This window comes from Protomyctophum bolini, assembly GCF_963924005.1.
Source record: "Protomyctophum bolini genome assembly, chromosome: 17".
In the NCBI taxonomy this organism is placed as follows: domain Eukaryota; kingdom Metazoa; phylum Chordata; class Actinopteri; order Myctophiformes; family Myctophidae; genus Protomyctophum; species Protomyctophum bolini.
The window spans coordinates 25,353,879-25,373,691 of record NC_137878.1 but is presented as its reverse complement, the minus strand read 5'-3'; the positions used below and the strand labels follow the sequence as shown (position 1 = coordinate 25,373,691).

The following is a 19,813-nucleotide window of genomic DNA, read 5'->3' as shown; positions in this document are numbered from 1 at the left end:
CAATAATTTGTTACCCACCTGCTTGTTGAACGGTTTGCCTGATCTCAGTCAGTTCTGGACCACGTTTCATATTTCACCCACGCATTCACCTCAAGCCAATTAAACCCATTTAGACCTGAGCTCGATTCTACTAAATGTTGTCTGAAAACCCTTATGTTTCTATATCAGTGGTTCTCAAACTATTTAATGTCAAGGACCCCCAGAATTATATGTAATTGGCCTCCGACCCCCATCTGAAAATATGTTGTTCCAGGGACCCCCCCAGAAGCAAAGATTTGGGTTGAAAACGTTCACTCTGAAAGAATATATATTCAAAGATTTGCGCCACATTTTAACGATTAAAAAAAAAATTCAATAGCTAATGCTTATAACACCAAACGGGGTTCCCGTCCAGAATGGGATAAGAGATTACATATAAACTGTAGTTACCATCGAACCAAGGCGTCTTCTATGGCTACCGTCAGGGCGTGGCCGAGATGCAGAGTACCAGTGACATTTGGTGGAGGAATACACAAAGTGAAGGATTTGTCCACAGCATGTGCTTGTTTGTCCTAAAGATGTACAAAGGTCTATTATTACATCTTACAATGCCACACTATGGTAGTAATTTGCAATGACATTTATTGAAGACAAAAAGAAAACTGTGGTATATCAACACTGTGATAACTGATACAAATGCTAATTATCTCATTGCAAAGCTGCGTTTCCTGTTGCTATATAATGTGTTTGGTGTTGCCCTTCATTCTTGCCCTGATGAAGACCTTGTAGGTGAGAAACATGTTGGCAGTTGCCTTTTTAATTGAATAAAGGCGTTCCTCATTTTTAACTTTGAGTGCCCGGATCCTCTCTTTTTATCTATGTCTTGATCCCGTTTTTGATCCGTGTGTGAGCACCTTTTTAATCATTATCACGTTTTGCTATCTCCGTTGAGCACCTGGTTAGTTCCTCTTTTTCACTGTGATAAAACTATTGCAGTGAAAACTCATTGAATGAACAGTATTCAAGGAACATGCTCTTGTTTCTTACATGGATTTCTGGGCTGAAGAACCCCTCCTTCTCCCACCACTGATACCAGCTGGACTCCACATACTCTGGACTGTAGGATGACGGGAAAGGCCCCGTTGTGTCTGCCAGAGATGCACAGATACTTCCGTCAGGACAACTTCTCATCAAAATAAAACATCTTAATTGCATTTTAACACAGTAATTTAATTGCAATTTGCAAGTATGCATTATGTTTGGCAGTATGGCTCTGTTCTTGGATCTCCCTGCCCTTCCATGCACATACAGTACATGGAATGCCATAGACAGGGAAAGCATTAAGCAAAGACCTGTGTACTACAGAACAGAGAGGCAGCAACAATTAAATCAAACGATGACATTGATAAGTACATACAAGCATAAACACGAGCTAAGTGAGGCAAAGCCTTGACCATTATGTCCACGGTCCAGCCAGAACTTAATGCTATTCTGTGTGAGTGTTCTGTGATAATAGCAGATTCAATTAGTGGTTTATTACCTTTCTTTGCCCCAGGAGCTGTTGGAACAGTGTATGCAAGCCTCTCTTTCTCACTCCATTTTATTCCATGATCATCAGCACTCTGTAAAGGAGACCGACCAAAAATGTATAATGCTGTATGAAAACAGCAGTGCAAAATAAAAAATAATACTCTTCTTTATCGATTAATTGAATTAATTTGAATACACAGGACCCCGATGGATCCATAGACATAAACAAGAGTCTCGAAAGGGGCTAGGGTTTATCCATTTAGCATCCTTTTGTATGGAACTACCTCTGTGCTCTTTGGTTAATAAAGTATTCAATCAATCAATTTGTGTCCGGGCAGGTAGCTCAGTCGGTAGAGCTCTCGCCTTTGGAGTTTGGACCACAAGTTCATAGTTTCCATCCCGGGCACTTCGTATGAGTAGCATTGCTCGGGTGCAACAAGTTGTGTGGTAAATACTGGGAGCTGATGGTTGGTGTGGCGCTCCACCACAGCATCCATCTCCCAGGGGTCTAGCACATTGTAACGGGCACAGACTCCATCTCCCAGGGGTCTAGCGCATTGTAACGGGGACAGACTCCATCTCCCAGGGGTCTATAGCGCATTGTAACGGGGACAGACTCCATCTCCCAGGGGTCTATAGCGCATTGTAACGGAGACAGACTCCATCTCCCAGGGGTCTATAGCGCATTGTAACGGAGACAGACTCCATCTCCCAGGGGTCTATAGCGCATTGTAACGGAGACAGACTCCATCTCCCAGGGGTCTATAGCGCATTGTAACGGAGACAGACTCCATCTCCCAGGGGTCTATAGCGCATTGTAACGGAGACAGACTCCATCTCCCAGGGGTCTATAGCGCATTGTAACGGGGACAGACTACTCCCGTGTGTTACCGGCTGATACCAACAATAAGCCACTCCTAACCTACTTATTTAATGAATCCAGACTAGTTATGTAACAATACGATTCGAATCACGATGTTAGGTTCACGATATGATTTTTTTTAACACAAATTTATTTTCCAGACAAATGACCAAAACATATTTTCTCTTACACAAATCCAGTATCGTCTTATTTTTCTTTTACAATACTGTTTCGGTTTAGATTGCCACCAGTTTATATAGACATATTTCGATATACGATATATCGCTACATGCCTAATCCAGACCCAAAACGTACAGAGAGTGATCGCATGAGGAAAACTTACTTTGTGTTTATTTGTCAATATGGCCATCTCTTTCTCTCGTTTCCGTTTCAGCTTCTCCGCCTGAGTCCGAAGAGGCTGGCGCGTTTGAGACGAAGAGGGAGAGGAACACAGTCTCCATAGTGATGTTCTCCTCTCTGTGGACCTCACAGAGAAGGGACACATGGTCCTCCACATTCTCCACACCAGGAGACGGTGACGTTTGTTTGAAATGGCTGTCAGCAGGGGAAATTTATTTTGATGAAGATGAGGAGGACATGAGAATATCTGTGGATAGAAATAGGAGGGAAGAAGTGATTAATTCATAATGTGAGCAGAAAGAAATGTGGTAGGGATGAGAGCAGAGATAAAAGCTGTTTTATCAGATCTGCACAAGGTGGGAAATTTAGTTTAATGTATCGATCATGAGCAAATAGCAATCATACACATCTATTAATACTGTGGAGTTGTGGGATGTTCCATCTTGGAGAAGGAGGATCTAGGAGGAGAGGGTTATTAAGTGGTGAGCCATTGACAATCAAGTAGAGGGTGTTTGTGAGGCAAGAAGAATGTCAAGATACAGAGAAGGGCAGAGGGAAGACACCAAGTCCATATGTCTGACATTTGAAAGAGAACTACCAGAGCGGATATATGTGGATTATGTGACGTGTAGAGTCAGGCCTTATCAAAGAGGGCCTATGTATGAGGCGTTTTTGTTGCCAAGATTACAGCCATGTTGCGTCTGTGTGCAGAGGAGTAAGATGTGGAAGGTGTGGAAAGGAGAAGTGTGAACGAGGATTGGGTTTCAGAAGAACCAAAGTGTCTACTCTAACACTGCAAGGGATGGTCACTTTGCAGGATCTGCGGTGTAAGAGCCACGTGTAAGAGCCATTTCTTTTCTATCCATTTATTTTCTCTGCATTTCATTTCTATAATTGACGTCACGGTCAAGGCCAAGGTGTTGGCCTAAGGGAAGGAATCAAAGGTGAACTGTGCAGTCACACAAAAGGGAGTCGCATATGCCGAAACTGTGATGGAGGACGAGAAAGGAGAGAGTGAAAAGACAAAACAAAAGAGAGGAGACGAAGGGAAGAGATGAACAAAATATATGTATGGACAAAAGACAGTTCCCTGGCTTTCATAGTCATGGTAATTAATTGTGCGGTTGAGATGCAGTGTAAATGTGAAAGGATTAAAATGGTGTTGGACATACAACATAGTGGAATATTACGGCCCATAGAAGACATTGAGGGAAGGATTTGCACCAACTCTCAGACCACTGGTTCTGAGTAATGAATGATGGGAGAATAGTTTGGACTGGAGTAGTTCAATGTATGGGATTTATTATGGGATTACTCAGGTGAGCACAGAACACTGTAAATTCATAGCACTGAAGACTTTTGTTTGGGGGCGGTAATGCAACTATAAAAGATGCCAACCGCCATAAAACCCCACGAAGAACACCAGAAGGCATGGGGCTGATATGAGTTAGGTTACAATTCAAAACATCATCAATCATGCCTTTAATTATGAATTATGAAATGAAGGTGACACTGACACTATATGCATTAAGAAATATATAGTGATGAACACGTACAGCACAATTACATAGACAAGTTAAACTTTAATACTATTCAATATTATCCTCAGACTCTCAGTGGTGTGACTCCCTAGACATGCTCGCTACGACCTTTCGTCTAAAACCTCTTGAAAATCTTAGCCAAAAGGCATTTCAATGATATCTTTAGCATGTTTACATTACATTTAGTTATAAGAACTTCTATTCGTTCATATTCATTGTAGGGTCCGTGTATGTTACGCTGCTGAAATCGTCAATTACCTTAGAGTTTCCATCGGGGATCTCTATCTAATATTATGGATCTGCAAGTTTATGGACGGTATGCTTTGATTGACGGACCACACAGGATGTGACCGGAAGTTGTCCATCCGTAATCATCTTCCCCGTAAACAGCAAATAACAGTTGTGTGTCGTGCATCTCTTCCTATGATCTCTTCTTCCTACGGCGACAATTTAACAAACCTACCTTTTCACGACACACAAAAAAGCTTCGTGTTTGATCACATTTGTGATTTTACGAAACGAGGATAGCAATCATCATCATTATCATTATTTGTAACGATCATCGCCGACTGTCTGTTGATTCGAGGCAGCGCCCTCCTGAGTCCCGTCAGACCCAGCTAAGGTTAGCCGCCTAGCCGTCAGGGATGGCGGAGGTTCCCGGGACTTCAAGTGAGACGATAACGGAGACGGTAGAAGTCAACACGCCGCCGCCGCCCCAACAGGTTACAATTTGCACTGTCTGTCCCACAAACTGTCAAATAATAAACGGCAACCGTCTTTTCTTTTGTTAATCAAGGAATAATAGCCTAAGCTGTTTTGTTGCTATTAGGATGAGGCCGCACCTTCCTATGCATGTTCACACTATCTGAATCCAAGTGTGCTTTTATATAAACGCTTCTGAGACGAGTGTTATTTTGTTGTTGACTGTTTGTATGTTGTACTCAAATCTAGTAGAAAGAAAGACCAACCTTGATTGTCAAGCATTTCAACCTCAACTTTGAATGTTTAGAGCACAGTTGATTGAAGTATGTATTAACAGTTTGCAGAACTACAGTACATTTCAAGCACAACTCAATACAAAAAAACTGTGAGTGGACGACCCAATAAAGCACTGTTTACAAGAGGGTCAACCTTGTTCAATTCACCATAACATTTAGAGACGTACAAATATACACTTCTATATAGCCAAGCCAGGAACAGGAAATCATCATCATAAAGGAGGTAAAAGAGGAAAAAAGAACATATACAATTACAGATTTACAGAAAGTAAAACACAAATTGAACACCTCGTTGCATGTTGCAACATTGTGTAGCGCAACAGATCATCTGATCTCTGACGAAGTGAGAAAATTCACAGCAGCTCTGTACTGTCCTTGTGTCACAGGAGGGACGTAGCCTCACAATCAAGCTGAGAAAGAGAAAGACAGAGAAGAAGGTGGAGTTTTCCAGTGACACTGTCGACAATGAACACCTGGGAAGGAGGTCTTCAAAATGTGAGCATTAATCTTACTCTACTCAACAGTTGACCGAGTCCATACTTGTGTTCACATCACCCATGTTCTGTAGAAGACGTAGTCGTAGAACGAAGATAGCCTACTAGACCGCAGCTTCACAGAGAAAAACTCCCTCAGTCCGACCGAGACGAGTGGACACACTGGACTACAACAATGGAGGAGGAATCCTCCCGTTTCATCCGTTGTTTACTCAAACTGCCGAGGTTTACCGTTAATGACGTGCGCAGCACTCAGATGTGTACTGAAAGTCTGTAACAACACAGACTAAACTTGAGAAAGGAGTTAAACTTGGCTGAGGCTGTAGTGTACACTGTGCGGCACTGCAGTGGTATGTTGATGAACTGTCCTGTGGTTTTTACTGCGTTTGGAAGCCATGTGAAATAATAATTAAGCTATGTTGTAGCCTACCTATCATGAATAACAAATGAAAGACTATGGAAGATTAAGAGTCCTTGTCACTATGCCAAATAAACCTATTACATACATTTATAGAACCTCGCTCGCAGTGAAAATAATACAATGAGTTCAATACAATACAGTTCAATACGATCACAAATATATGTAAAGGAAATAGGAAGTGTTTGCTGCATAGAGGCCATTGTGTTAGCTGGAGCACCTGGCCAAGCCGGAGGCACACTTTAGACTTTACCCCTTGCGGCACCCTAATGCCCTCTAGACATCCTATTCAATAGTTAACAACTGTAACAACTTCCTTCCCTAGTCCCTACTGTGGAATGAATCAAATGTAATCTAATCTAATCTAATCCTTTCATATCTGTTCTAGGTTGCTGTGTCTATGAGAAGCCAAAACAGTTCGGGCAGTCGTCTTCTGAAAGCGAGGGGGATGATGACGATGAGGGCTGTGGAAGTGCACACTGCATTTTGGGGCACAGCAGAGGAGGGCATGTAGTTGGACACAGGGGAGGTGGTGGCACACCAGTGCCCCCAAACTCTGGAGGATCAACTGCCCACTAATATTCACCGCTAGCAGGGTCAATGGATTTCTCTTCTCAACACATGACTACAAAACACCACTCACTTTAGTTTAATTCCGTCACTGAGGTCCTGGGAGGCAGGCCTAAAAGATAAAGAGGAGCTGTGAAAGGTTTGGGGACAGTGAGAGGGCACAGAAAAGGCACTATTTGGCAATATATTACATTTCTTCCTTTTAGCAATGTGTCAGAGTATATTGTACATAATACACCAGTTTAACTTCTTTTTTTTATGATTACCGTATTTATTTGTCTGTCTTAATGCTTGACTTGGTAATACTTGACATGCAGTTGGCTATTATCTGTGTAGTAATATTACAATTGCAAGATGCTTGTGTAAGCATTGAGTTTTTATTATCATGTTCATTTATAAACATACATTTTATATGTATAAAAATAAGTAACATGCATCCCTTTTTTATCGATATAGGGTGACCATTTCAAACATGCATTTTTCATGCAAGCGCATGATCATGCACACAGTCGTGCACGCTCATGCACATGCTATCCTTTACAGTGTAATTATATTATTACTACACAGCCTGTTGGGAACCTAAATATAATCTGCTAGTCTGAATTTATCAAGGTATATTATAGCCCTGTCACCAATCAGTTTCAGTGGGCTAAAAGTCAGCAGCACTGATATTTCTGCCCTCCCTAACGCCTCAGCATAACCGTAATGCTAACCAATTGTTAGTTATTACTTTGCCGTATTGATCGATTTCAGAATGACTGCACCTTTAGTCTTACTTCATTTTGACAGTTATGGGTTTGTTTGTAACAGGTTATACGGTTGATACGTTTAATTTATGAATCAATTAAAAACTTCTTATTAAAACAAAACACCAAATCCACCATCCTAGACAATCGTAGAGGGTTCTAAATGCAAATCGCAGATTCTGTCGAGGAAATTATGGCCATCATATATTGACCACTTTCTGTTCAGGAACTTAAATCATAATAAAATCGTATTCTCATCTAGACATTTTTTGTTTCTATATATCGGCTGGATGAGTATACAGAAAGAAAAGAGTCAATACGTGTAAGAGAATCAACAATCATTTTGTTAGTGTATTAATTTACTTCACTTCTACAGATAATGCACCTAAAGTATTAAAATCGGCTGCATGTCAGTTATGAAAAGCTGCAATGAAATCAAGACTAAGGCTTTCTATCGTACTCAAAGCCCATGGGTATTGTGCTTTTAGTGCTGTGCTCTGCAGACTCAATACAAGTGGGAGGTGAGATGAATAAATAAACATCGCTCTTTGGTGTTCAGTACATTCCTTCGTTGTACATATGTAACTGACAAACTACGGCATTCACTATAGAAGTTGAAGGTGCATGATTTGCTGGTTCAGGCTTTGTATTTGTGAGTGTCTCATGACCAAATATCACTCGGTATACAATAGTGTCATCCTTTGAAATAGCACCAACAACTCGTGTTTCATGTGTATAACAGCGCTGTGGATTACAGAAAAGTCCATTCACATGCCACCAGTTTCTTTTTTACAACATCAACATGTTACATATGTACATTGTTCTTGTACTGGTAATGCACCTTTCTGTATATACTACAAAGCATATGAGAGAAGATTTAATGTGAATAAAACTTTTGAACTGTGATCAGTCTTGTGACTTGCAGGAACTAGGTGGGAGGGTATTGTGAACTGTTAAAGGATGAAAAAAAACTACATTAGACATTAGCACCTCGATCACATCTATAATCAAGTCAAATCCACTCGTAAACCACATCCCAAGCAGGAGTAGGGCTACCTAGCATTACCAGAAGGCCAAGATGTGGCCATGATGGACGTAACCTCTTCATTTGACAGACAACCCTTCGTTGCATGTCAAATAGCTAAAGGATTGACCATTTTCACCAAATGCCTAATATTATATGTTAAAGTTAAATGGCTACATTAGGAGCCCTGGCTGGCAGTAAGTTTATTCTTAGTAATAGTGTCTTGCTACTCGAAACATCTCCTGCCACATGCATCTGCCCTTTGGATGACAAATGGAAGGAAAGAGCAGGTGACGTTTCCATCAAAGGTCACAGGCCATTTGCATACCATTTGTTGTTGTGTAGCAGAAAATGTGTATGGTTTATAAATAGATGTACCATAAAAACAACAGCAAGTAGGTTTTTATGTATAATTTGGACAAATAGTAATACATTACAGAAAAACAAATGCCACAGCGCTTTATTTTCCTAGTGGAACTATTTTCAGCTCAGTGTACAGTCAGTGAAGGGTTCACAACAGCCTTTAAATACATTGACAGTTTCAGGTCTGGGCTCCTTTCCCAGCTGCCATATACTCTCTTCACCTGTGCAGAAATAAACCATTGATGTAGTGGACTAGTGGTGCTGTGGTGGTCATCCATCTAACTGCATTGAAAGGCTCATTTTAAGACTCAGATCCAGCAGTTTGTTACAGTGATCCAGCACTTATTAGAGAAATGGTAACTCATTACAAAAATAGCTTTCTTTAAAAGAGGTTATCGCCAGTAAGACCAAGCGGTATTAAAGCTCAACACGAGCATAAAAGGCAAAAACAAAATGTAGATAATATTGTAACAGTTCTTCACGACCTATTATCAATATGTTTGTGCCGTTGTGATAGCCTTATAAAAATACTTACAATTGCCTACTTTTGACATTTCTAAAAAATATATCTGATGCGGGTAAGGAAATTCCAAAAGCACAATGTCTATAAAGACATAAGTTGTACATGCTGCGGAGCCTGGAAACACGCATCTTGTTATGCTTGGCATCATGAGGTTGAAATGAAATGTATCGTGTGCAAAACGTGCTACTGGGCTATGAGACCAATCATTAATCATAGTTAGGCAAACATTTATAGTCTAATAATTTGTGATCGGAATATGATATAACAAGGCAGAAATGTGTCACATTTGCACACAATATACATTAGCAAGACAGTGGAAAATGTATCATTGTGGAAAAGACAACAGGCTATATACTTAACATGCTGGTACAGAAAATGACACAAGGCAAAAATAAGTCCAAATATGCTGGTATTCAGAGTGGATATTCAAACTATCCAAACTAACAAACATCAAACACAAGCGACATTGATGTTGCCAAGTTCTCTATGCCTTGATATGTGATGAATATACTGTTTTTAGAATTTAAAAAAATCAAATGCCTTTTATACAGGTCAATACAGTAAAGAACGTTTTCAAAAGGCAGAACAATAGTGTTGAACATTAAGAAAAATAAGTAGCCTATTACTTAAGTGTATAGTGAATGTGCAGTGTATCAGTGAATGTGCAATGCAATGGCTAATCTCCATTGTAAGTCACAGTCCTGCAGCCCTAGGTCTGATCCAACTTGTAGTTTGATCCAACTTGGATCTTCATTGCATTGAAGGCTCTGGGTTGTTTTCAGCACAAACGTTCTGCAGGCAATCCAGGATAGACTAGACCAGCAAGTAAATTAGGCTGCCTGTGGAAACAGAAACATCCTTAATTAGACCTGAGGACGATTCTACAAATGTCTTAAACCTTTTTCATGTCAAGGACCCCCAGAATTATCTGTATTTGGCCGTGGACCCCCATCTGAAAATATGTTGTTCCAGGGACCCACCCAGAAGCAAACTTTTGATTTAAAAATAAACGTTCGCTCTGAAATAGCAGACCTACAAGCTCGTAGCGCTGCACTCGGTGCTGCGCTATGAGCTTGTAGATCTGCTATTTGTCAATAGCTAAAGTGTAACATAATGCTTAAAACACCAGGGGTTCCCGCCCAAAATGAGTTAAGCTACCTATGGAAACAGAAACAAAAGCACCAAACATTTCAAAATACAATATACACTGCATTCTAGAGCTTTTATTTTTGCATTACTTCCATGGCAATAGCAGAAAGAAAAGCAGCAGTGGTAAAAAAAAAAAGAATTTACATTTTGCATGTGATGAGAATTTAATCTGAAAGCCAGTTCATAATTGATTCCACACACTCTTACTAGCATGCATCAAATATGATTAAATTCAGCACAGAAGATGTGTTATAACTATAAGCTTTGCCAGTGGAAGTTGCTTTCACAGTCACTGAGTCACACACCACTTAGTCACAGTTCAACTTCTTTATCTCTGGTAACTAAACTAAACACCAAGCTCATGCTGTGCTCACTGGCTTGTTCTGCACACAGAGAGCTATAGGAATGTGATTCTTACAATTAGTTCTTATCCTCTGTCTAAACCAGGACAATAGTGATCAGTCCACATTCTTGTTCACTTGCTGTGAAATGGGAGTCTGCCCATTATTCAGACCTCTCAATAATTCCAAAAAAGGTTAGGGTTAGGCTTAGGGTTACATCATTCATAAAACAAATGGCACAAACAAGGGCATTGTATTGGCTTTTTGCATGACATCAACTTACCCTAAATTCCAGCTTTAATTCAGGGCATAATCTTGTCCGCTCAGGACATGTGCTTCTTCTCTTTGTTCCCCATTATCTTTAATTTCTCCCCCTTCCAGGGCCTCATCCTCTTTTCCCTCCACCTCATCCTCCTCCCCTCCCAGAATCACACTCTGTCGGACACTGACAGAGATGACCAACATCTGTATGATGCCGTAGATCAGAGCAACCAGTGGGAGATACTCCTGGATCAACCACAGCAACCCTGCCATCCCGACGGTGGACACAAAAAACATGGCCATCCCATGCAACCACAGCCTCATGGCTCCTTGGACCCCCAAAACCTCCAGAATGAGCTTAGAGGGCGGCGATACGGTCCACAGGAACCCCACCACGACCAGGTCAAACATGTGACGGAGTAGGTTGAAGCAGATCTCGTAGTGCTCTGGTAAAATGTCCCCCTTCCAGCTTTGAGCAAAGATCTGAAAGGTAGACGACAGTGGAGAGGATCCACCAGGTGTGGGTGATGGTGGCGGGGTTCCATAGTCTGAAAAGTCCCCTTCGTTTTCAGTGTCCCAGGTGGTTTGGTTCCAACTGGCGCAGTTCCTTTGCCTCAGCCCGTGGGATTCTGTTTTGCTCGACCAGAAAGTATACGAGGAAGGAAGAATCTTATTCCACCATCTGGGAGAACATTCTGCTTTCGACTCAGCCTCATGTCTCTTCCCTGCACAGAGGTCTTCGATATCCATGGGTTGCAGTTTCTCCTCTGCTTCCCAAAACTCCTCAACCAGTTTTGTTTGGTCACTACTCTGGTCACTTTTGTGCCCGCCCCAAACCCAGGATGGTAACACCCTGAAGCCCCAGGGGCCACCTGTTTTTTGGCCATCTGTCACAGTATCTACAGGGGCACTGCTGCTACCCGACCAGGAGCGGAATGAGAGAGCCGGGCGCACCCATCCCCACACTTTGCCTACTACAGCTGACATTTTTTATGATGTGGTCTTGTTTTGCTTATTTCTGTCTGTACAAAATCTACATATGTGTAATTACATATGCTGGTGTGAGTGAGCAGTACTCTAGACTGTTGCAAATTGCAAATCTGCTTGCAATTGACTTTAGAGTTAAAAAAACATGAGGAGCAGTTTTAAGATGGCAATGCTTCAAGGGAATAGTTCCACAGTCCAGGTACAGACACACCTCTGGGTGTGTGTGTGTGTGTGTGTGTGTGTGTGTGTGTGTGTGTGTGTGTGTGTGTGTGTGTGTGTGTGTTTACACTACAGTTCCAACTAACTGCCCTTACAAAAATAAAATACCAACGCCCTAAATGTCTAGCAGGTCTACATGCCTCTCCGTGGAATAATCTAAATCTTAAATCATTATCAATTATCAATTATCAGTTAAAAAAAATCCATGAAAACATTTTAGAGAGTTAAACAATGGACTGTCACTACTATAACCACAACTTTAGTTTTGGGTGCCAAAATACAGCTAGCTAGTTTAAAGTTCTCCATAGAAAAATTAGAAAGTAGTGTTTTCCCATTTGGAGCGCCTCGATAACCCGTTCCAGAACGAGTTTTTCCCGAATGTCCCTCCTCGTACCTGACAAGGAAAAACAAAAACAGAATTTGTATCTATTTCCTCATAATCATGCAATTTCCATCGTCCAGATAGTGGGAGATAACAGCTATTACCATTTGTATGGTCAGTTAAACAGCTAGCGTTAGCGAGCACCAACTAGCCCTAGGCTACTTTAACACATGTACGTTATATACTTCATTTATTCTGTAAAGTTTCAGAAAGATAATACGTTTAGGTCGTTTCTTGCCAATTAACATGGACGTCTTTGTCTAAAAATGTACAAGTAGCCAAAGTATGGTTATCTTACCTTAAGGCTTAGGCCAACAGTGATCCTTGCTAGCCAAACGTAGATGATCATATAAGCGTCTAAATAATGTCCAACACCTAGTAATGTCCACCAACTTCTGATACAAGTATCGCGTCTCTAAAATGCCATTCCGCGTCTTCTTTCCCATACATGTGCACTGCAAACATATATCGTCGGCCACGTTGACAAAAGGAGAGCAAAAGTTGTTCCCTTCCAGACAGTACAGGTCAGGAGAACGGGATGTTGACTGGCAACCTATCGAATTATGAGACCAAGTGGTAGGTTATAAGTCAGTAGTATAAATACATGTTATGTAAAAACAGCCTTGCCCAGACAGTTTAAATAAGTTTGACTTTTAATTGTATTAATGGCTGCTATTCTAGCCTTCGCCAGTCTCCACCCCCCGATAGAGAATTACTGTAAATCAGTGAGCTCCACTGGAGCCTGGAGACGTACTTCGATGGGTCGCCAATTTAGGTGTAACGCCGGAAATAAGATTTCGGGAGTTTTTATAACATACACTTTCGATTTAGATGCCTTGTCCTGGCTCAGATCCATAGCCTTATTGCTTTGATGCCGTCTTAATCCAGGGCAGAATCAAAGCAGTAAGGCCATGGACCAGCTAGACTTGTCCCATAGCAGTGTACTTATCTCCATAAAGAACTTTACAAGACTGATACAAATCATAATAGAACACAAAAGCCGTCTCATTTGTTTATTCAGACTGTTCATACACAAAATTATTCAGATGACAGTTTATTCGTGTCTGGAATTTCACGTCCAAAGCAAATAATGACAAAATCCATTTGGTAACATTACAAAAGTGGATATGGATGGATAACAACCCAGTAGATTGACATTTTTAGCATACTTCAACAGGTTTGATTGACTTAATACCTTATTTAACAATTGCTAAAAGTACAGCGGTAGTTATGCTAAAATGAGACGATGACTTGTTTCCATTGCGTGTTGTCCCATGTATTCAATTCAAATGTACAATAGGTACAGTGTCAAACACTAAATCATGATGCGCCATTTCCCATTATGGTCTAGCCGTTAGGATTCCTGGTTTTCACAGACCCCTGTAGCTGACATCAGTTGACCTCTTTCTAGCTGTAGGGCCCGGGGGGTGGGGGAACTAAACAGTTCCTTACAGGTCTGCAACTCCCTAAACAAATGAGTACATTTTTCCAAGTGGTTGGTTCCAAGTGTAGTTATTGGGGGGGGGGGGGGTTCTTGAAATGAAGACGTTTGGTTCAGAACATACAGCCCCAACTTTGTTGATACAAGCTGCATTCCTTTAAAGAGAAGACAGAAATGCATAATTAGTACAATAACACTGAAGTGTGAGAGTAAACCATGTTAAGAGTGTGGTCAGTGCACTGTGTTACATCTTCACTTTTACTCAGAGACTCTAGTCTATGAATCATCATTCCACATAACGGCAGAGAACAGAGGAATAGTTGGAAAATACTTACTAGATAATGTTGTAGTGATTGTTCATAACACTGGGGGGGGGGGGGTCCATGGATCGTTTGAGAAACACTGGTTCAGAACATACAGCCCCAACTTTGATGATACAAGCTGCATTCCTTTAAAGCCAGAAACGCATAATTAGTACAATAACACTGAAGTGTGAGAGTAAACCATGTTAAGAGTGTGGTCAGTGCACTGTGTTACATCTTCACTTTTACTCAGAGACTCTAGTCTATGAATCATCATTCCACATAACGGCAGAGAACAGGAATAGTTGGAAAATACTTACTAGATAATGTTGTAGTGATCGTTCGTAACACTGGGGGGGGGTCCATGGATCCTCGGGAGTCATTGAGGGGTAGTTCCTTTAGAAGACAGAAAGGCATCATCAGTACAACAACATAAAAAAAAAAAAGTGTGACAGTAAACCATGTTAAACGGGCCTTTCAAACGTGGAGATAACGCGCCTATGGCCAATTTTCAATGAGACCTGTGTTTTTGCACGGCACAGCCGTGGTAGGACAACGCAAGCGTATTTACACGAGTGCAGTCCCGAGAATTTGTCGCACGCATGCTCGTTTCGTGCACACGCCCGCAACTCAGACCTGGATTCTGTTTAGCTTTTTTTTTAATGCTTGCGTTGTCGCACCCCTCTTGAGAAGACCTGTAGCAGACCTCTCGTTGATCCAGGCGACAAGGTGTGCGTTCCTCGCTTCCCGTTTGAAAGGCCCTTACGAGTGTGGTCAGTGCACTGTGTTACATCTTCACTTTTACTCAGAGACTCTAGTCTATGAATCATCATTCCACACAACGGCAGAGAACAGAGGAATTTTTGGAAATTACTTACTAGATAACAGAGCATTGAGATTTAGGGCCATGACTCCCTCCCATCATACCATCCACACCTAGAAAATAATTTCATATTAAAAAAGTAATTACATTTTGATTTTATAATACTGTTGGAACTTTTGGAAATGTATCAATCACAGAAGCCCACAGGTTGATTGATTCACAAAATCGTAAGTACCAACCTGAACAATTCTCTGGGATTTTATCAAAACATCCAGACTCCCCAACATGCCTGAAAAGTACAAGAACATCCCATTACAAATCAGGTATTGCTTTAGTCGATAACAGAAACTGTGGCATTGCCTTGTCTCAGTGCGCTGCGAGTAAACTTCATTAAAATCAGGAACCGTTAACTGAATCATCATCGACAGGTTAGAGATGCCACTACATGCAGTAGTAGCCCAGAGACAAGTCATTAATTTAGCCACTTACACAAGCTTAACATGAAGGTGGTGTGTCCATCTGTCCATGAGAGGAGGATTTCCAAAGTCTTACAGACTTGTCCAATTCTCTGGGATTTTATCAAAACATCCAGCAATCCCCAAAATGCCTGAAAAGTACCAAAACATCCCATTAAAAAACAAAAACGGTATAATTTTAGTCGATAACACAGGTGGTATTGCCTTGTCTCAGTGCGCTGCGAGTAAACTTCATTAAAATCAGGAACCGTTAACTGAATCATCATCGACAGGTCAGAGACGCCACCACATAATTAGACCATATTGACACAGCAGCCATGTTGACATTTTGTATTGAAAGAGTGGCGAAATTAAAAAAAAAGTATTCTAAATCATGACAATTTTCTGAACTATATCAGTGCATGGTTCTCAACATTTCATGTCAAGGACCCCACAAATTATCTGGATTTGGCCGCTGACCACCCCATCTGAAAATATGTTGTTCCAGGGACCCCTCAGAAGCAAAGATTTGAGTTAAAAACGTTCGCTCTGAAAGTGTGAGCTTGTAGATCTGCTATTTTCCAACAGCTAAAGCATAACATAATGCTTAAAACACCAAAAAGGGTTCCTGTCCAGAATGGGTTAATGGCAAGATTACTGCTGTGTGAATACAGTCCATGCAACAGTAGCCCCAAGACAATACATTTTAGCCACTTACTTACAAATGCTTAGCATGGAGGTGGTATAAGGTGGCGTGTCCGCAAGATGGGTCGCTGAAAGGGGGGGAAATGGCCATTAGAACCATCCAAATGCCATGCAATGGGCAAAGTCATGACAGGTGTGTGGTCAGTGCACTGTGAAGCAATCTTCATAGTTTACTCAGAGACTCTAGTCAATGAATCATCATTCCACATAACAGTACAAGGTATTGGATAATTAAATACTTACTAGATAACTGCAGCATCGAAATATAGGAGTCCTCAACCTTACTATCCACACCTAGAATTAAATATAAACAGCCATGTTTTAATTATGCAATGCTTGACTAGCTTGCGCAGCACTGGCAGTATGCTTCTTCAGTTCAGTGTCATCGTCATGTTAAATAATAATAGCAATCCATTACAATCAGAGACTCTTTGGAATGTATGAAATCATCATAAAAGCATTATGGTAGATTGAATTTACAAAATCTTAATATACCAACCTGTCCAATTTTCTGGAATCTTATCAAGACATCCAGAATCCCCAACATGCCTGAAAAGTACAAGAACATCCCATTACAAATCAGGTATTGCTTTAGTGGATAACACAAACTGTGGCATTGCCTGGTCTCAGTGCGCTGCGAGTAAACTTCATTAAAATCAGGAACCGTTAACTGAATCATCATCGACAGGTTAGAGATGCCACTACATGCAGTAGTAGCCCAGAGACAAGTCATTAATTTAGACACTTACATGCTTAACATGAAGGTGGTGTCCATCTGTCCATGAGAGGATTTCCAAAATCTTACAGACTTGTCCAATTCTCTGGGACTTTATCAAAACATCCAGCAGACACCCCAACATGCCTGAAAAGTACAAGAACATCCCATTACAAATCAGGTATTGCTTTAGTCAATGGCAATGCCACAGTTTGTGTTATTGCCTTGTCTCAGTGCGCTGCGAGTAAACTTCATTAAAATCAGGAACCGTTAACTGAATCATCATCGACAGGTTAGAGATGCCACTACATGCAGTAGTAGCCCAGAGACAAGTCATTAATTTAGACACTTACATGCTTAACATGAAGGTGGTGTCCATCTGTCCATGAGAGGATTTCCAAAATCTTACAGACTTGTCCAATTCTCTGGGATTTTATCAAAACATCCAGCAGACACCCCAACATGCCTGAAAAGTACAAGAACATCCCCATTACAAATCAGGTATTGCTTTAGTCAATGGCAATGCCACAGTTGCTACATGCAGTAGTAGCCCAGAGACAAGTCATTCATTTAGACACTTACATGTTTAACGTTTAGGTGGTGGCGTGTCCGTGAGATGAGTCACTGAAAGGGAAAATCAAAATACTAGCCATTAGAACCATGTTTAAACATGCAATGCTAAACTAGCTAGTACTGGAGTATGCTTCTTCAGTTCAGTGGCATCGTCATGTTAAATAATAATAGCAATCCATTACAATCAGAGACTCTTTGGAATGTATGAAATCATCATAGAAGCCTATATGGTAGATTGAATTTACAAAATCTTAATATACCAACCTGTCCAATTTCCTGGGATCATCAAAACAGCCAGATTCTCCAACATGCCTGCAAAAGTACCAGAACATCCCATTAAAAGAAAGACATTGTAGAGTAACTGAAATGGAAAAACAAAATAGTCATTAGAACTAGCCTAAAATTAAGACTCATAGATGTATTCCAACTTTTGATGCTAAAGATAGCTTGCCCTAAGTGTCACCTAGGCGTCCGGCATCTTTGTGCAATGCAAATCTAATCTGTGGCCGATTCTGACAATACATCTACGAGGCTTAATGTAAGGCTACATTAGAAGCATAAATTCCTGAAAATAAGGTAGTCATGACGACGTGTGTGGTCAGTGCACTGTGAAGTAATCTTCATAGTTTTTACTCGGAGACTCTAGTCTATGAATCATCATCCCACACAACATTAAATAGTACAGAGAACGTTAATTGTACAATACTTACTATAGATAGCTGCAGCAGAGTCCTCGACGTGTTCGGCCTAGATAGACACGAGTCAAATTTCTTGGCCACGTGTCTTCCTCCATGCCTCGCAGAAGAACTTCCTTGTAACTGCAACTGTCTGCAAGTATGTCTGTCTTCTGCTCTGCGGACTGCATTGCGACTTTCTCTCTATACAATCCCTAAACGTCACCTCGGTAGAAACTAGCTGAAACTTCACTTCAATACATTTATGGATCAATATAAGACGTTCGCCACGAGCGGTCAACGCATCAGAAAGGAATATGCGACACTGTGCTTGCTGCTTTTATACGGTGGCTTGGTGGGTCCTTCGTCGCGATATATGGGTGTTTCACGTAGTGCCTTTCCAATAACAATTTTACTTGTTGGCCGTTCGGTTTGCACCAAGAAGAAGTATTAAATAAAGCTTAGTTTATATGAGTTGGAGCAGTGCCAGTATGAGAACACTATTGAAGACAAAAAAAACAGACAATGCATCGGTGATAGAAAAGAGAAAATCACACCCGTGTGAAGTGAGTGGTGCAACTCCGTGTGGGGGTATCGTATCGTGCGTTCCAGACCCACAGGAACGCACCCAGGGTGCCAGCCCGGTTCCGGCAAGCCGCCCCGCGTCCGAAACGGTAGAGAAATGACAGAGTTACCATGTGGGGGTCCCTCTGTACTGTACTGTGTAGTAACTGTACTGTACTGTACTGTACTGTACTGTACTGTACTGTACTGTACTGTACTGTACTGTACTGATTGATTGATTGAAAAATGTATTAACAGTTTGCAGAATTACAGTACATTTTAAGCACAAACTCAATACAAAGACTGTTAACTGTGAGTGGACGACCCAATTAAGCATTACACTTGTTTACATCAGGGTCCACCTTGTTCAGTTCATCAAAACATTTAGCATTTAACATACAAATAGACACTTCTATATAGTTAAAGAACAGAACAGGAATTCATCATAAAGGAAGCAAAAAGGGAAAAGATACATATACAGTGAGGGGAGAAGGGGGGGGTGGGGGGATTCAGATTTTGCAGGGGCCAGTTTCTGTCAAAGTGGGCAGGGGTGAGGTGGGTTCGGGGGTGAGGCTAAGTAGGAGCCTGACCAGTTTGTTTTGGGAGGTCTGGAGCCTTGTTTTAAGGGTCTTTGAGGTGCTGTGGTACCAAGAGGTGCATGCATAGTCAAAGAAACCTTGTACGAGGCCGATCCTGTTAAGGTCTTCAAGGTGTTTTTGTTGACCAGTGAGGTGAGGAGGTCCTGTAAAGGAATCATGTTCTTTGATTGACTTTTTTGATTACGTTGGTGGCCATTTTATCACCGGAAAGATTG

General features: G+C 41.2%; 3 protein-coding genes and 1 long non-coding RNA gene across 6 annotated transcripts in view; 1 reads left to right on the top strand and 3 right to left on the bottom strand.

The window, feature by feature from the left end:
- The window catches only part of vars2 (valyl-tRNA synthetase 2, mitochondrial), a 32,044-nt gene extending 27,462 nt beyond the window's left edge, over positions 1 to 4,582 (bottom strand). For both annotated transcript variants that reach the window (XM_080788100.1, XM_080788101.1), the window contains exons 1-5: positions 4,531 to 4,582; positions 2,715 to 2,978; positions 1,520 to 1,601; positions 1,027 to 1,127; positions 430 to 551 (exon numbers count right to left, since the gene is read on the bottom strand). In XM_080788100.1, coding sequence (XP_080644226.1) covers positions 430 to 551; positions 1,027 to 1,127; positions 1,520 to 1,601; positions 2,715 to 2,888 — 479 coding nt within the window. In that variant the 5' untranslated portion in view covers positions 2,889 to 2,978; positions 4,531 to 4,582. The remainder of the gene's footprint in view (positions 1 to 429; positions 552 to 1,026; positions 1,128 to 1,519; positions 1,602 to 2,714; positions 2,979 to 4,530) is intronic.
- Positions 4,583 to 4,653: 71 nt separating this feature from the next.
- ppp1r11 (protein phosphatase 1, regulatory (inhibitor) subunit 11) lies at positions 4,654 to 8,404 on the top strand. Its single transcript, XM_080787990.1, has 3 exons — positions 4,654 to 4,994; positions 5,657 to 5,765; positions 6,571 to 8,404. Exons 1-3 carry the CDS (start codon positions 4,917 to 4,919, stop codon positions 6,759 to 6,761), a joined length of 378 nt encoding a protein of 125 aa, XP_080644116.1. The 5' UTR covers positions 4,654 to 4,916; the 3' UTR covers positions 6,762 to 8,404.
- Positions 8,405 to 8,909: 505 nt separating this feature from the next.
- Positions 8,910 to 13,442, bottom strand: cUnh6orf47 (chromosome Un C6orf47 homolog). The gene is made up of 3 exons (XM_080787989.1): positions 13,046 to 13,442; positions 11,182 to 12,759; positions 8,910 to 10,247 (listed from the first exon to the last, which is right to left on the bottom strand). Exon 2 carries the CDS (start codon positions 12,144 to 12,146, stop codon positions 11,196 to 11,198), a length of 951 nt encoding a protein of 316 aa, XP_080644115.1. The 5' UTR covers positions 12,147 to 12,759; positions 13,046 to 13,442; the 3' UTR covers positions 8,910 to 10,247; positions 11,182 to 11,195.
- Positions 13,443 to 13,775: 333 nt separating this feature from the next.
- On the bottom strand, positions 13,776 to 18,736 carry LOC308331418. Of its 2 annotated transcripts, none has more exons than XR_013965595.1 (14): positions 18,472 to 18,736; positions 18,026 to 18,073; positions 17,771 to 17,812; positions 17,542 to 17,654; positions 17,223 to 17,335; positions 16,973 to 17,022; positions 16,717 to 16,767; positions 16,487 to 16,541; positions 15,803 to 15,920; positions 15,553 to 15,602; positions 15,369 to 15,426; positions 14,811 to 14,886; positions 14,524 to 14,637; positions 13,776 to 14,343 (listed from the first exon to the last, which is right to left on the bottom strand). It is a non-coding gene; the product is annotated as an uncharacterized lncRNA (long non-coding RNA). The 2 variants fall into 2 exon arrangements; XR_013965596.1 differs by having other exon boundaries at positions 16,491 to 16,541.
- Positions 18,737 to 19,813: the final 1,077 nt, after the last annotated feature.

Bases quoted from the DNA above. Each gene is read 5' to 3' on its own strand.
- ppp1r11 (XM_080787990.1), top strand. From the start codon at position 4,917: ATGGCGGAGGTTCCCGGGACTTCAAGTGAGACGATAACGGAGACGGTA. The intron at 4,995-5,656 runs GTTACAATTTGC...CTTGTGTCACAG, and splicing joins CGCCGCCGCCGCCCCAACAG to GAGGGACGTAGCCTCACAAT. The intron at 5,766-6,570 runs GTGAGCATTAAT...TATCTGTTCTAG, and splicing joins GGGAAGGAGGTCTTCAAAAT to GTTGCTGTGTCTATGAGAAG.
- cUnh6orf47 (XM_080787989.1), bottom strand. From the start codon at position 12,146: ATGTCAGCTGTAGTAGGCAAAGTGTGGGGATGGGTGCGCCCGGCTCTC.